The sequence below is a fragment of the Manacus candei genome, unplaced genomic scaffold (genome assembly GCF_025592945.1).
Source record: "Manacus candei isolate 608988 ecotype Guabito, Panama unplaced genomic scaffold, ASM2559294v1 h1tg000015l, whole genome shotgun sequence".
Lineage (NCBI taxonomy): Eukaryota > Metazoa > Chordata > Aves > Passeriformes > Pipridae > Manacus > Manacus candei.
The window spans coordinates 4,669,257-4,685,537 of record NW_026138063.1 but is presented as its reverse complement, the minus strand read 5'-3'; the positions used below and the strand labels follow the sequence as shown (position 1 = coordinate 4,685,537).

Here is a 16,281-nt window from a genome sequence, read left to right as displayed (position 1 = left end):
CCCCATTAACACTCTCCACACTAATTTATCACAGATTTTTCTGCCTCACTTCAACTTGTTTTTCATCGCTGAAAAGCACTACCCTCCACCTCCAGGGTCAAACAGCTGATAACGATGAAGTTAACCCAAGTACTATGTACGCAGGTACCAAGTCTTTGAGGTAAGATGAATTTTCCGAGGTGTTCACTGTCCTTATCTTTCACTGAAATCTATGGGAGCTGAGGAATTTCATGGCAGAACACCAGCAGAATGTGTAAGCATGAGATTTAATTTAAGGTAGCCGAGTGTGCTCAAGTGTTTCACTAAATTCTCAAGCAATACTGACAAATTTTACCCAGAGGCACAGCCTAAGTAGCTGTGCTGAAAAGGAAGGATCTCCTCTCCAGCAAAGGGGCAATAAATCCTGGCTGTGGATCATCAGTCCTTAAATTTTACAGGCTGTAGATACAACTGTAGACCTGAGACTTGGGTAGTGTCTTGCGTTTTTGCCTCCCTGTATTCAGTTCAGGAGCGGGAAGCGGCTCTGTGACTGTGGAAAGCACCAAGGCCCCAGGTCGTGAGTGGGATATCACTGCAGGAGCACTGCTGCAGACCCAGGAGGAGGGAACAGCTGGAGTTACTTTGTGCTTCCCTTCTTCCCGGTGGGGAAGTTACAGTAGTTCCCACTAGCTCAGTGTCCCTGCACTGTCACGGCTTGTCTTTGATCCCCAATCCCAGGGTAATTCCCTGGGTAATTTGGACACAGGCACGGCAGAGGGAGCTGACGGTGAACGGCAGGAATAAAGCAGTGCCCGGAGCAGGGTGGGTGCCTGTGGCAAGGTCACTGCAGAGGCTCTGTGACCCGTGACCCGGCTCCTGCCCCACAGAGACACTGGAGGAGCTCAGAGGGCCTGCTGAGCACAGCACTGCCCTGTGGAAGGGGGAGTCACCGACTCCCAGCCTCTTATGTTCTCCTGCTCGATGCTGCACCCAGAAGCCGCTGTGAACCCTCAACTCTAACAGTCAGGACACGGTGAGATCCCAGCAAAGTCAGCCCAGTAGCTGAAGCAGACGCTGGCTCACGTTGGAACAGGGCTGTTTACACTGCTTTGCTCGTGACCTGTTATTTCTGTGTGACCTGAACCCATGGCTCATGTGGGTGTAAACACCACCTCCTGCCTTCCAGCAGGCCAGCTGGAAACAAGGTGGGATGTTTCTGGAAAGAAGGTGGGATTAGCCCAGCTCTGGCTGAAATGCATATTCTCGAGGCTGGGATTTAAGGACGTGTGTCAGACATTTCTCCAGAATGTAACTCAGAACAGACATAACTCATTCAGTTTAAAACATTCTAAAAGTTTTCTAATCCCTCTTCACTTCTTATATATAAAGACACAGTTAGGAGAAACAAAGCTTCATAGCATCCTGAGCCTACTGGAAAGAAAAGGGGGGGGTGTGATCCGGCTGGGCAACACTGGAAAGGAAATACCTTTAAATGTGAAAGGCCACAGTATTTTATTTTCGAATGTGCTTTCAATCAAATTGCTGTTGTTGTGTAGAAAAGGGGGATAATCACATTAGTATTATCAAGAAACATACATTAGAAAATAAACGTTGATCCAGACAAAGGAAAGATGCCTGCAGGCAATGAATGATGGATGGATTTCCAATGTTTTTTATTGAATCTCAGATAATGGCCGTCTTGGAATATTTGTTTTGTGTCTGAAAAATAAGTATCATCTACAGCTGTATTTTAGTAAAAGGACTTGATTCAGCCCAGAAGATCTCTCAACTACTACAAAATGAATCTGTTAATTGTGGAAAATCAACCAAATTTATCAACTGATACTTGAGAAAAAAAATTATCAGTAGTGCTGAGCCACAGCCTGCTGCTGTTTGGGTCAGAGCAGTTGGTCGTTCTCTCACGATGTATTTTATCAGAAGAAAAAATGCCCTAGAACACGTGCAATTTGTCACACGCAGGTAAACAAACACTCACTGTACATGTGAAAACACTTAACAGGATGCCCCAGACTCTCCCTATCAACTGAGACAGCAGTAAAATGAGCAGGATAAAGGATATCATCTCCAGAGCAGGCTGGGTGAGGCAGCATCCACGGAAAGCTGTGGTAACAGAGAGAGCCACTGCGGGGGCATCATAAAGTGGCCCCATGTAAATGAGAGCCAAATGTTTCTTCTTAAGTACACACTGTACAATTTGGAGTGGGATCTGTATAACCAAGGGAGGGACCACAGGCAAACAGATCGTGCAGATTGACACAGGTTAAATAAAATATCCCATGGTGAACCATTTAAAAATGTGATGTTAAAAGTGACTTGTCTAGATGCCCCATTGGAACACAGATGACAAATTCAGGATTCTGGGACAGAAAACGTAGGACACCACACAGCAGCCTGTGGTGGTGATAGCAGAGGCCAGTGCTGACAGTGCTGCCACGGAATTTCTGCATTTTCCTGGTTTTGTGGTGTTTGTAGGTGACCTGCATGGCACCCCGCAGGGCTGGGGCCCATCCGCCAGCTGCTCCACAGGACAGTCTGCAGGTGAGTTTGGTCAAATAGCTCAAATATTGTGGCATCTGACTTGGAGAGTTTTAGTAAAAACAGCCATTTGGCTTTGTTTTTCTCAGGATCCCATGGCCACAGACCCCTCCTGAGGCAGTGCAGGGCTGGGTGTGGGACCAAGGGCTGTGCCAGTGGCATCGTTGCTGAGGAGGGGGCAAGAAGCACTACAATAGTTTAGATTGAAAGCACTTTTCAAGATCAGCTATTCTAAACTCCTGCCATGGGCACAGACATCTTTCACTAGATCAGATTGCTCTAAACCCCATCCACACTGGCTTTGAACACTTCCAATGATGGGGCGTTCAAAGTTTTTCTGGGGACAGTTTTTCTAAACCTACCCTCTTTCAGTTTAAAACCATTGCCCCTTGTCCTGTCACTACAGGCCCTGGTAAAAAGTCTATCTCTCTCTCTTTCTTATAACCCTTCTTTATATACTAGAATACTGCAACAAGGTCTCCCTGGAGCCTTCTCTTCTCCAGGCTGAGCAACTGCAACTCTTAGCCTTTCTTAGCAGAAGAATATCACCTTCATGGCACTCCCTGGGATCTGCTCCAACAGATCCATGTCTTTACTATGTTGGGGACCCCACAGCTGGACACAGTAGTGCAGTACTAACAATTCCACTATTAATGGAATATCATGTCTATTAAGAAGCACAAGCCCTTGGTATGGATCTTGCCTGTCTCAGGCCCCTTTGGCTTGCAAAACACTAATTCCTGATTACTCTGAGAGGGTACATAAGAAACAGGCCGACAAGTGAGCGTCGTGTGGGCACTTAATCAGGCCTCACGAGGCTCTGGGGACACACATTTCCCGTGTAATTCGTGTAACACCCCGCGATGCACACGGCCAGCCCCTCGTGGGGCGCGGCCGCCTCAGCCGCCCAAGATTTCTGATTACTCTGAGAGGGGACACACGAGGCGGACAACAGAGCGCTGTGTGGGCAGTTAATCAGGCCTCACGAGGTCTTGGGGACACACATTTCCCCTGTAATGCGTGTAAAAAACACTCCGTGGACTGCGCGGTCAGCCCCTCATGGGCGGGGGCCGCCTCAGCCGCCCAAGATGGCGGCGGAGCGTGAGGGGTGTGGGCAAGGGGAGGAGGCGGCGCACGACGCCCCCTGGCGGCCGAGGCGCGGCGGCGCCCTGAGCCCGCGCGCGCTCCGTAGGGGGGCGGGCGGGGCTCGGGAAAGCGCCTCCGGCACGTGGGACGGGGGGCGGGGCGGGGAGGCCACGCCCACCTCGGGGGGGGGCGACCCGTGGGCCAATGGGCGGGGGCGGAAGCGCGGGGGCGGGGCCGGGCGGTGCGCGCGCGCCCCGCGCCGCCCCTTCCCGCCGCCGCCGCCGCAGTGTGTGGGGCGCGTGTGCGCCGCGCCCGCCGCTCCCGCCCCGCGCCCCCGCCACCCGCCGCCCCCGGCACCCCGACCCTCCGCCGAGGTAAAGGGGCAGCGGGGACGGCAAGGAGGAGGGGGCAGGGGGGGGAGGGTGAGGCGCGCCCTGGGGCGGGAGGCCGGGGGACCGCGGCACGTGGCGGGTCCCGCCCGCCGCGCACGTGTGCGGAGCGGGGGGGGCCCAGCCCGCGCTCCCCGGGGTGGGTGGTTGGGGCCGTGCCCGTATTCCCCCCGCCCCTCCTTGGTGCCCCGTCCCCGTTCCCCTCTCCCCGTCCTGGCCTTCCCAGCCGACCTCCCTCTCTCTGGTTTCCCCGCAGCCCCCCCCGCCCCCCCCAGCACCGCCATGGCCGACGAGCTCGACTTCACCACGGGCGATGCCGGCGCCTCCTCCACCTACCCCATGCAGTGCTCAGCGCTGCGCAAGAACGGCTTCGTGGTGCTCAAGGGGCGCCCCTGCAAGATCGTGGAGATGTCCACCTCCAAGACGGGCAAGCACGGCCACGCCAAGGTGAGCGCTGGCCCCGCAGTCTGTGTTCCCGGCCGGCTGGAGGGATGGGTGTAGCGTTTCATTTGGCTCTCTGTCTTGCCTTTGCCTTTCTCGCAGCGGCGTCTCGCGTGTCTCGTCGCTCCAGGGCTGGCTCAAGGGTTTCCAGTCATGTAAAGCAGGAACGATTGAGGACGGGGGCGGGGGGGGTGGGGTTAGTTTTTTTCTCCCAACTTTAACGCGTTAACGCTTTTTGAAAAAAAAACCAAACAAACCAACAACAGAAAAAGGTTTAACGCTGATAGTGACAAAACCAGTTTCTGTAATGGGGGTAGAGTAAGTTCTGGAAGGGGGGCTGATGAAATCACTAGGGCGTGGTTGGACTGTGCTGTCGCTACCCACCACAGCACTTTTGTGTCTGCCCGTGCCGGCACTCTCACTGTTGTAGTGCCAGACCAGAAGGGCCCGTGCCGTGTTACATAATCCGTAGGGCTCCGCGGACACTCAGTACTCCCTGGGCCTGCTCTGGCCCTGTTTTGCTGCCTTTGCCTCGCAGCTCTTTCCTTTTCCCAGCACTGGGAGAGGAGTGCCTTCCCCCTCCTCTGTCTCAGCAGGGCCGTTCTCAGCCGCTCTCTGGGGCTGCTGCCTGAGCAGTTGGCTCGTGCAGCTGTCCAGAGCTTGGAGCAAGGCTGGAATCCCCCCTCATTCATTCAGCCACTCTTCATGCTGGGTGTGTGAGAGTTTAGAGACAGGTCTGTTACAAGCACAGACTAATGAGATTTTTAAGTTTCCACAACCTTGTGTGATATGTGTAGGTGGGTAGAGTATTTGGGATTTGTGAAAGCTAGAGTATACCAAGCTCTTGCCAGTTTTTTCCTTTCTCCTTCCCTTTTTTTAATAGATACAATTTTCTTAAATACAGAAATGTGTAGAGGACTCAAGAAGAGCTGGTTAAACTGGCCATGTAAGCTCCAGCTGCAGTGGGCAGTGCAACAGGCAAAAGGGAGATGGGGGCTGCTGTGATCTCTCTGCATGACCACCACTTTTCCCCTTAACCTCTGCATTGTCAGCGACACTGTTGTGTTTCTCAGAACAGCTACAACTTGAAATACACATTTTGTTAACCTCTGCACGCCCTGAGCTTACTGCTGTAAATCTACAGAAGGCAGTGAAAGACAACAGTGATCTTGTTCTCATGTAGGGTTTCTGTAGTGTTCTCTTGAAGGGATCAAGAGGCCTCCTCTCTGTGTAAGGGATGTTTCATACCACAAGCAAAGGGTCTAGGTGGAATCTGGGATTGCACATGATCTCTTAGAAAGTTGTGTGAAACCAGCTATCTTAGGTGCCATACGGCAGTGGCATGTTGCTTCTGTAGGACCAACAGTAACTGAAGTTATTTTTCTACTCTTACAGGTCCACTTGGTTGGTATTGATATCTTCACTGGTAAAAAATATGAAGATATTTGCCCATCGACTCATAACATGGATGTTCCAAATATCAAGAGGAATGATTACCAGGTGAGTTAACAGTTATAAGGGGCTTTATACTCTTAATACCACATGTAAATTCTCTTTATCCCCAAATTTGCCTCTCAATAAAGTACTGTTGTCAGAATTAATAGAACTTGCTTTTCTAGACATCTCATACCTAAACTCATAGCATTTACTGAATTGTTAAGACTGTCAAAACTCACTGATAAAGAGGGAGCTCCTTAGTGTATTAACAGCCTCATGTTACAGTAGTAATCTTTAAATGTGACAGGTAATAGACATAATTCATAACTGTGTTTTTTAACTGTTGTTATAAGGTCACTTCTGTGTTCTTTGTGATACTGGCATCCTTTAAAATATGGAGAGAGGTTATCCCTGCTACCAGTTATTATTAGTTAAAGGATAGTCAAGCTCTCACTTTAGGTAAACATGAATCAAAGCATATATTGTCATTTATAATTTCGCTCTTACATAGGGTAGATGAATCCCCAAACAGTCTTAAACTGTATCTGATGCCAATTCTAACTTGCTACAGTGTTTTCTCCTCCTCATGTGGAGCTGGCTTTAGCTGATATCAAATAATTTTGGTGCTCCTGAAGTCTGCACTGAAATACCTGTATGAAAGGAGCTCAGCAGGCTTCTGTAATGCCTTCTGTGGTATGGATAGTGAGCTCTTAAAAGCAGCACAGTTCAGGTTGAGTTGTAGTGTGTTCAGTATATTCCCATTGTAGTGGCAATAGTTCTGGTCGGGAGTTAATACATCCACATCATCTGGAAAGCTGCAGATGATTGACAAAGCCCAAATCCAGTGTTTTAGCAACTCTTCAAATCAGCTGATGCTGTTGGAACATAGTGTGACCAGCCTGTCTTAGGGCTCAGACCTTCCAAGAAATTCTTAATGCTACCTTGGTGGTCTTTCTCCATTTCTTGGGTTCATATTGCTACTGAAATTCCTGCTATTTCTCAGACTTGTTAGGGTAGCCTTTGGATTTACTGTTACACGTTCCCCATTTCCCAGCCTACTCTGTCAAAATAGCCATTCCCCTTAGCTCAGGCTTTTGGTTAGGCTGAAAACAGCATTATAGAAGTGGTCCATGACTTGGTGGATGTTTAATGTAAATGATAGTGTCTCACTGTAGAAATGCAGGTGTGGAGGTGTACAGTTATCCTGATGTGTACTTTGTACACTTCACACAAGCAGTGCTGTTCAGTGAACACTTTTCCAGTTATTGTTTCTAATTCACAGATAAAGCTGAACCAGTGACCTGGAAGCAGTACATTTCCTAAATCACAAGGGTGGGTTTTGCAGTGCCCAACATAGTAGGAAGTAACCCAGCAGGTTTCTGTTGGTTGTTGACAGCAGACTGGCCTTTGCTACAGTTGCCCTAAGTCAGCCCACTAAACTTATTAAAAACTGACTTACAGAAGGTTCTTAACTGTTACAAACACAATACTAAAGAACTATTGTAACAGGTAGAGTTCACTGCTTTCTGCTTACCTTCAGCTACTACCTGTTAGTGACTGCTGATGTTAAACTTCCTAAAAGTGGCCTTCTCTTCATAGCTGATAGGCATTCAGGATGGGTATCTCTCCCTGCTGACGGAAAGTGGTGAAGTTCGTGAGGATCTAAAGTTGCCAGAAGGGGATCTCGGCAAAGAAATAGAAGGAAAATTCAATGCCAATGAAGATGTGCAGGTGAGTATGGAGGGCAGACAAGAACAGTTATGGCTAATTCCACTTGATGATGCAATGAGGAAGTCTTATTCTGGTATTGACCACTTGTATCTCTTTGTGAAGAGCGGGTTAGAGGGGTAGGAATTCACCCTTTGAGATGTAGAAGGACTTTCGTAGTGGAGTACTGAAAAGAGATGGGATAGATACTAAAATGTGAAAGTCTGTAGCTTCTGAGAACACTTCCTGTGGCATGGTCTGGAGCTCACCTCTGTGTCTTCTCTTCCAGATTTCTGTCATAAGTGCAATGAATGAAGAATGTGCTGTAGCCATAAAGCCTTGCAAGTAAAGAAGATCGCCAGGCTCGGGCAACTGCTCAGGTCTGGACAAACCACAGATCTATAAATTTGGTTCTTATTGTCACCAAAGCTCTGGCCTTCACAAGCAACCTCATTTCCTTTTTGAATTGTTAAAAAGCAGTGCTGGATTCTGGATTAGTGTTGCAGGCTAACTGGCAGTTTTCAAAATCACTGAGATTTTAATTCCTTAATTGTAACTATTTTAACATTCCTGTGGGTTTCAGCTATGGATCTAAGAAACCAATCAGGTGTTACTAGTGGATATATTTTTATTTGCTTGAGCAAAACAGTGTTTGTCTGTATGAACAGACAAAATACAGTATTCAGGGGCTTTTAGATAAGCTGGTAGGTATCTAGGATTATAAAGTGACCTAGAGCACAAATAGTATTTTTCTTGACATCTTTAGGTAGAACTGACAATAAAAGTAGCCTTTTTTTTTCTTTTTTTTAAAGCTTAAGTACTTTGTGGATTGGGACTCTTGCAGAACTGTAGGTGCCAATCACAACTTTTAGACCAAGAAACTCAAGTGATCAGAAATGCCAGCTGGCTTGACCAAGCCCCGGTGGCCATGTGCAACTTAACTGTATTACCTCTGTTTTCTTCTTTGCCAACTTGTTGGCTTATTGTAATGATAAAATGGTTTAAAAAAAAAAAGCCTACCTGTAGTTTAGGCAGGCAATTGGAATATTGGGTAGATAAGACATAGATAGGTCAAGGGGACACAAAGGTGAGAATGGATGTTAAAGCTATAGACTTTCACTCGAGGCCTTTGTCAGACTTGAAAAATAAAATAGAAAAATGCAGTTCAATTGCTTTCCTTTATTATATTTATCTTAAAACTATAAAAGGGTGACAAACTCCATGGGAATCTGTTGCAGTGCTTCCAGCTTTAGGTTTTAACCTTCAGGTTCAGACCATATTTTTGTAGCACAGGGACCACATGTTTTTCAAAAAGTGGGACAAACTGTAGCATTGAGCCTAAACTAAATGCATGTGATTCTTTTTAAGAAAAAATAAAACTATTGTATTTTCAAAATATAAACTTGACAGACGATACCGAACAACCATGGCTTAACTATAAAAGTAAAACACTTGCTACCTAGTTAGGAAAGCTGGCTCCTGTCCTAGAGAGTTCTGAGTCATAGCAACACGCCTGCATGCCTCTAACTATATAGTAGCTTAACAAGGCTTCACAGCAATAGTTATGGAGGGATAATTAGCCTGCTCCTGTTTAAGGCGTTCAGCTTGAATTCTAAGACTTGGTGACTCTTCACGAGTGGGAAACTTCCTTAGTCCATGGCTCAGACCTCTCTTCACAGTTGATAAATCGTTCCATGAACTTGCCTTAATCTTCAGTGGCTGGTGGAGGATGACACGTAAGCTCGTGGCTTGCTGCCCCAGACAGCACGCACAACTCGCACCACTGGCAGCGAGAGTCAGGCTTCACGCTGCTCTCAGCTGCTTCAAATGTGTTCAGCTTCATAGTTTGTACTCTCTAGTCCCCGAAGGGCTCGTGGCAACTGTCCTGAACTGCCCTTGGACACACCATGGCAGGGCTTAGCAAATGCAGGTGGCAAAAACATGCATTTCCCACAGACTCCTCGCGCCAGGGAGAGCAGTACCAGTGATGGTAAAGACAGCAATAAATACACTCTGGTAATAAAGCACAGTTACCTGGGACACCTGGCAGAAGCAGGACCTGCCTCATGCTCTCGCCTAGCACAATACATGTTGCAGGTGAACTCTGTAAATAGCACCTTGACTGAAATGGCAAAGCTGCTCTTAGAAGAAGCTGTAGATTGTAATGCCTTCAGAATAGTTCTGAAGCGTGTGTGGAATAGGTGAGGCTGCTCTGCACTATGCTCATTCCTGCCTCTCCATTGGGCTGGTACCTGGAAGACAGGCTTTGTTGGCTTTGGAGGTGACTAAAAGCACTGATGATAGTGCTGACAGCAATTTGAACTGTGTGGTGTCACATGGGAGGTCATAGGTTGCTATATCAAACTAATGCAAGTTCTAATGCTATCACCATATTACAAATACTTCTAATATGCTTGAAAACTGCGAGACTTGAATTTGTCCTTGTTCTTGGTAGTGTTTTAGTCTACTTTCAGATGCCTGCCTATCCTCACAACCCTTGTTGGAAGACAGGTATTTGATGCCACTAGCTCACAATCTGAGCAGTTACTCAGACTAAGCTCTCTGGGACCAGGGCTGGTTTTAGTCCTGTTCCTACAAGCGGGGTTCAGGCCTGACTGGAGTTTTCAAGTAATACAGCAATCTAAAGATAGAGGTTTTATGACCTCCAGCTTGCTAGAAGAGCCCTCCTTGGGCCTTTCAGACATCCTTCTATTGCAACCTTCAGTTCTGCAAGATTTAAATGGTTAAGTACTTCATTATAGGTTTGTTCTTATATACTTAGTTGTCTTTTGTGAAGCACTTCAGACACCATGGAAGTGCAAAGCATCATGCATGAAGCTTCCCATAAGATAATACATAAGCATGTCTTAAGCATAATCTCCAAGTTTCAGTAAGGTTAAAAGTTGCTTCTAAACTAGAACATGTATTTGAGGCATTTTTTTTTCCAAACCGAGATGTTTCAGTTTCCTGTCAGAATCGTTGCAACAAACTTTGTGATCAGTAATCCATAGAGGTGTGTATTTTTAAGATCCATAACCAAGTGCTTAGGGAAGTTCTTTCATAGCTTTGCTTAAAAACAAATCTTACCAGTGTATTTGTTCTGTATTACTGTCTTAACACTTAAATTGTGTCAAAATCATAAACTATAAACTTCTGATAGCTGATGGCAATTGCTTAAAGGCTGTGAACACAGGGAGGTGATGAGAGGTGTTTCCACTCTAAATAATGCATTTTTTTATGGCTCCTGTTCATTGAGTTTCTCTTACTACTTTACACAATTGGAAAGACTGCAGTGTTTCCTGCCTCAAATGTTGGCAAATAATACTTTGAGATTTCAATAGATCCTTCTAATTTTTGCTTACAATGGTGGTTTTTCAACTGGGCTCTTGCTGGTTGAGCCATGTTCTCAGGGCTGTTTTTTTTAAGAAGTTAGCTGAAGTTCATTGTTTCTCTTGCAGGTTTTTGTAATCCACAGTGTACCCAGAAACGGTGCACGGTCTGTAGTTTCACAATGCAGATAATTTTACATAATCTGTAAAGAAGTCAAGTTTGTTGACAGTTCAAACTCTTATGGTTGCTGCAGGTCAGTCTCACAGAACTCAAAATTCAATAAATCCCACTTTTTTTCCTTTTTTTTTTATTTTATTTGGTTGAGTAATTAGAATGTAGTTTGTTACAGTAGAACTAAATTCAGGCTATTAAAAGAACCTTGCTAAGGATATTTTGAGTATCCACTGGGAATGTTGTGAAGGTGTGGATCCTGGAGGCGTGGTGGAGCGATCAGCATGGAATGAGGGGGTCGGGAGCCTCTCCAGCACCTGCAGCCCGGCCCTACAGGATTTGGCACCCGAGAGTGACTTGGTTTGTGAACTCCAAGGAACTGTTTGCTGTGCTTTGCTGTATCGCAGAAACCCTTGTTGTCCTGTGCTGTCTGTTGTAAGCAAACCTGTCTTCTCCGAGGGAAAAGGGGAGCGACGGCCACAGCTGGAGTTAAGGATCATGGGACAATCCAAACCCTGCTCCCGGCCCGAGTGGCTCCCGCGGCTCTCTTTTGGAAGCTTGTGTTCTCAACACCATGGAAACGATCAGGGGAAAAGAGATTTGTACGTGTGTGTTTTGCTCCAGAAATAATAATAATAAAGGTGTCAGTGCTGTGGGGAGGCTGGTGCTGGTTACACTGAACGGGACCGCGGTGGGGCCGCGCGGGGGGCTCCGGCAGCCCGTTCCCTGGGGTGGGGGGTGGAGGGGGAGACGCGCGGCTGCGAGAGGAGCGCGCGCGCGCGTGCCCGCCCCGCGGGAATAGCGCCGGGAATTCCATGTGGGATCCCGTCCCCGGCGCCGCCATGTCCTCGGGAGCGCCCCCGCCTCCCGGCGTGCCGCGCGCGCCGGCGCGGTGACGTCACCGCCGGCAGTATAAAAGCGCCGCTCGGCCGCGGCCACTTCCTTTCAGCGGGAGCGGCGGGGTGGAAGCGCCATGGCGCCGGTGAGAGGAGGCGGCGAGGGGGCCGCGGGGGAGCTGTGGGGCGGGCGGGGGGTCGGCGGCTGGTCCGATGACAAGCGTGGGTCTCCCCGAGGAGGCTTTGAGTGGGGGGCGGCCGGGGGTAGGCGGCTGCAGTGAGCGTCGCTCGCCGGGAGGTGGCGCTCCCGCTGCCCTGTCCCCCCTGCTCCGTGTTCCCCTTCCCAAGCCATGTGTGACCCCCTGTGCCGTGTGTGTCCCCTCCCTTTCCCTCTTCGTGTGTCCCCCACTCCTCCCAGTGTGTCCTCCGACAGTGTGTCCACCCATCCATCCCCTGCCGTGTGTCCCCCCCCCGCCCTGAGTGTCCCCCTCTCCCACCCTGTGTCCCCCCACTGCCGTGTGCCCCCTTTCTCCACAGTGTGTCCCCCATCGTGTGTCCTACTCTGCCGTGAGTAACCCCTCCTCCATCGTGTGTCCTTATCTCTCCTCTGCCATGTCCCTTCCGTGCCGTGTGTCCCCACCACCCCTTTGCTCGGATAAAAGCCTTCTCTGGCACGGTTTCTTAATGTTGGTTGTTTATGGGTTTTTTGTGTGTGTGTCTGTCTGTTTGTTTTAGCAAAAAGACAGAAAGTCTAAAAAGTCCACCTGGAAGTTTTGCCTTGACCTGACCCATCCTGTCGAAGATGGAATTTTTGATTCAGGGAATTTTGTAAGTCGTGCTTTTGCTTGTACTTCTGACAACTAGTATAATTAAAGCCTTATTACAGTAGCTGAGTTACACCTGAAAAGCTGCATTCTTGATTAGTAAGATCAGCAGCTGTCCTTCAAATTATCAGCGCTTTTAAAAAGTTATTTGGCTTTAGTTGTCTTTTATAGACAGCATAGTTCATACCTGTCCATGAATAGAAGTGTTTAAAATTCTGTTTTAGCAAGGGAGTGATATTTTATAATCACATGCTCTAAAATCTTTCTGCATTGTAAATACTTCTGTGAGGACATGAGTAAACGGTGGTTTTTAATGTTGCTGCATGACTAGGGTCCCTTCCCTAGTTTATACCTAGGGTGCCATTCCCTAGTGTTCTCTTTCTTTGGTGTTGAAACAGGAACAGTTCCTAAAGGAGAAGGTTAAGGTCAATGGTAAAACTGGGAACTTGGGCAACACTGTTCACATTGAACGTCTGAAGAACAAGATCACGGTGACATCCGAGAAGCAATTTTCCAAAAGGTTGGCATGGGTTTCCTTCTGTTGTGTTTGTGATAGAGAGTTTTGAACTGTTTTATGTTGAACATAAAATCATAGAGTCGTTAATGTTGGAGAAGATTCTCAGGATCATCGAGTCAAATCATAAAACCAAGTCCACCACTAAATCATGTCCCTAAAGTAGCCATTAATATTCGTTTCCTGCTTGCAAAAGGGATTTCAGTTAGTGCACTTCTGATACTTAGAGAGGTGTCAGCTCTAACCTTCATAGCACTTGTAAATATTAGTGAAATATGTAATTAAAACAGATTTATCATATTAGATATTTTAAAGACTGCTTTTTAAAACTAAAGGCTTGATTGCAAATTAAGCTCACTCTACGCATATTAATACAAATACTCTGAATAGGTCTTTAGAAGTGTATCAAGGGAAGATGGACCTTTAACAGGGTGGCTGTTTGATTATTTAATTGGTTGTATTAAAGTGTGTGTGTGTGTGTGAGATATGTGTTGTTGCAAAGACTCCCATAAGTTAAATGAAGCCTTAAAGCGCTAATTTTGTTAGGACACAACAGATGAGTGCACTTATCAGAGGTACAGATCCCCCCTTTGTTTGCTGATACAGATGCACCAGAATCTGTTACATTGAACCAAGGTTTAGAATCAGTTCTTAAGACCAAGGCTTAAAACCACTTACCAATGCTTTTCAGTTACTGGCATTTTGCTGTTTAGTCAAAAAACAACAAATAATAAATTCTTGCATATCTATAATGAAAACTTGCTTTTATTACCTGTTACATAGAATAATCTTCTGTTTCTGGGTGTGATCAGTGTATCTTGGGTGGAGTGCAGACAGCAGCAAGGGTTGTTCAGAGAGAAAGTTCTGACATGAAATTCTTGTTTTCAAGGTACCTCAAATACCTCACAAAGAAGTACCTCAAGAAGAACAACCTGCGGGACTGGCTCCGTGTTGTGGCGTCTGACAAGGAGACGTATGAGCTGCGCTACTTCCAGATCAGCCAGGATGAGGAAGGATCAGAGTCCGAGGAGTAATGGAATCCTGGCCTTATGCTCAACACAGAGTACAAAAGACTAGAACATCTATTTATAAGAACACTTAACTTATTGGTGAATAAAGATCTTGTACCCTGTTTGACAGAGCATGGTTAGTTTTCTAGTATTTTTCTTTAATTAAAAAGCAGCTCCAGGGAATGGTTTGGTTTGCAATTTTCCTTCCATTACCAGAAATCAGCTGGTCACTTGGCACCAGTGAGAGTCACAGTAGGAGAATACTGAGCCCTTTGCCCAGCACACCTGTGGGACAGTTAGATCAGTTTTTAATCATATTGGTACAAATAATCCTGGAGCTTTTTGTGACTGAAAGTACCAGCTCCTGCTAATTTATGTGGAGCTAATGGCATAATATTTAATAAAAACTTACTTTTAATTATTTTAGTTAAAAACAGGCTTACAAATTGTACATTTTTTTTTTCTGTGTGATTTACCTAATTCATTAGTTAGTTGTAGTATTCCTGTATATAACCACAAGTCAAACTCTGGTATGACAGAGGTTTGTTAGCCAGATTTATATTGATTGATAAGGCGGAGACAAATCTCATTGCCAGCATCCAGCTAAAACAACTTAAAAGAAGCAATGAGATGTCCTTTAATACTGACAGTGACTGAATGCCATAAAATCCATACAGATGTTTTTACTGTCATGATGTGTTTTACAGCTCTTGTATTTGACTTCTGGGATTATTTTCTTAATACAGGCATTTCTTTAGTACAAGTGGAGGGTTTTTCATTGAAACACAAACCACTCCAAATCCTGTAAAACAGTTCTTCTGTTTGTGTAATATCAAGAGAAATTTGATGAATTTTCACTATGAAAAGGTATTTGTGAGCCTGCAGCTGCAGTAACTGTTGCATGTGGGTGCATTTCAGTGCCACGTGCTGTTGGGCTGATAGTGTCCTCTGCATGTGATTTATTATTAATCTCAGGTCCCAGAGCATTGGTGAAGTCTGGAATAAGTAAACATCATAAAACAGGGATGCATGTAGGCTCTGATATTGATTTTTGTGCTTGAACAAATCTGCTAGTTCAGGCTGAAGTGTGCCTACTAAATGGTTTGATTTCCTGATGATTTTTTAAAAATAAATTATATCAGCATTGTTTCTGCTGGCAAACCTCTGAGACAGTCTAGTTACAGACTTGTTAAAGCACAAAGCAATGCATTAATGGTCAAATGGCACACACTTTGGCTACCTAAATCTAAATGAGAAGTACAGAAGGGGAGATGAACTTTGTCAACAGCCTTTGGGGTCCCATTTGTCATTTTTCAATGTGCTCGAGCAGCTGTTCCTGACGGGTGGCCCAGAGAGAGGAATGGAAGCAGCAGTGGAACAGCAGCTACTTGTGTCATCTCTGCCTTGCTGGTTTGTTTCATTTTGCTGTCTCAGAGGCAGCAAAAGGAAGGGAGCAGCGTGTGGCTGCCAGACAGATGTGTTGGACTTCATATGCTTCAGTGGAAATAAAACACTAGAAGACCTGTCCTGATCTAAGGCACTGGGTAATGCTGCCTTGGAATTTCCCACTGGAGAAAAAACAGGCAGTTTTGAAGCAACAACTAAAGGTTCTTACTTTTCTGTAGTTCCAAAGATGCTGTTACAAAGCATTTACAGTATTAGTTCATACTGGGTTGAACAAGCCACGTTTTTCCCGGTAAACTTGCAAGTATTTGTAAAACTGATCTGTTTTCTTTGCTGTGGGAAGTTAAGCAAAGGGCTTGAGTTGTGTTTCAAAACACACCCCCACCTGGTGTTTCAGAGTTGTGCTTTTATGTGACAATACATCCTTTATACCTCACTGACACGACAAACCTGTTGTGATTAAATGGAACAAGCACAAACAGAATCGGAGCTAATGGGATCATGGTGCCTTGTTATCCCTCCTTTCAAAGCAGGCTGGCAGTGTGTGATTGTACAGCCGAACAGATACAGATTGTCATTAGTCAGGAGAGAGGGAAA

The 16,281-nt window shown here is 46.3% G+C and overlaps 2 protein-coding genes across 3 annotated transcripts; both read left to right on the top strand.

Moving 5' to 3' along the window:
* The first annotated feature begins 3,884 nt into the window (after positions 1 to 3,884).
* EIF5A2 (eukaryotic translation initiation factor 5A2) lies at positions 3,885 to 11,755 on the top strand. Of its 2 annotated transcripts, XM_051781761.1 has the most exons (6): positions 3,885 to 3,995; positions 4,267 to 4,457; positions 5,847 to 5,951; positions 7,488 to 7,619; positions 7,885 to 7,975; positions 11,054 to 11,755. In XM_051781761.1, the coding sequence occupies exons 2-5, from the start codon at positions 4,293 to 4,295 to the stop codon at positions 7,942 to 7,944; spliced, it is 462 nt and encodes a 153-aa protein (XP_051637721.1). In that variant the 5' UTR covers positions 3,885 to 3,995; positions 4,267 to 4,292; the 3' UTR covers positions 7,945 to 7,975; positions 11,054 to 11,755. The 2 variants fall into 2 exon arrangements, with proteins under 2 accessions (XP_051637721.1, XP_051637720.1); XM_051781760.1 differs by having other exon boundaries at positions 7,885 to 11,755.
* A 239-nt stretch (positions 11,756 to 11,994) lies between these two features.
* On the top strand, positions 11,995 to 14,412 carry RPL22L1 (ribosomal protein L22 like 1). Its single transcript, XM_051781762.1, has 4 exons — positions 11,995 to 12,078; positions 12,668 to 12,760; positions 13,155 to 13,276; positions 14,160 to 14,412. The coding sequence occupies exons 1-4, from the start codon at positions 12,070 to 12,072 to the stop codon at positions 14,302 to 14,304; spliced, it is 369 nt and encodes a 122-aa protein (XP_051637722.1). The 5' UTR covers positions 11,995 to 12,069; the 3' UTR covers positions 14,305 to 14,412.
* Positions 14,413 to 16,281: the final 1,869 nt, after the last annotated feature.

Excerpts from the sequence above, each read along its gene's own strand:
- RPL22L1 (XM_051781762.1), top strand. Across the intron at positions 12,761-13,154 it reads TTTTTGATTCAGGGAATTTT|GAACAGTTCCTAAAGGAGAA; the intron begins GTAAGTCGTGCT and ends GTGTTGAAACAG. Across the intron at positions 13,277-14,159 it reads GAGAAGCAATTTTCCAAAAG|GTACCTCAAATACCTCACAA; the intron begins GTTGGCATGGGT and ends CTTGTTTTCAAG.
- EIF5A2 (XM_051781761.1), top strand. The coding sequence starts at position 4,293 with ATGGCCGACGAGCTCGACTTCACCACGGGCGATGCCGGCGCCTCCTCC. Across the intron at positions 5,952-7,487 it reads TCAAGAGGAATGATTACCAG|CTGATAGGCATTCAGGATGG; the intron begins GTGAGTTAACAG and ends TTCTCTTCATAG. Across the intron at positions 7,620-7,884 it reads ATGCCAATGAAGATGTGCAG|ATTTCTGTCATAAGTGCAAT; the intron begins GTGAGTATGGAG and ends CTTCTCTTCCAG.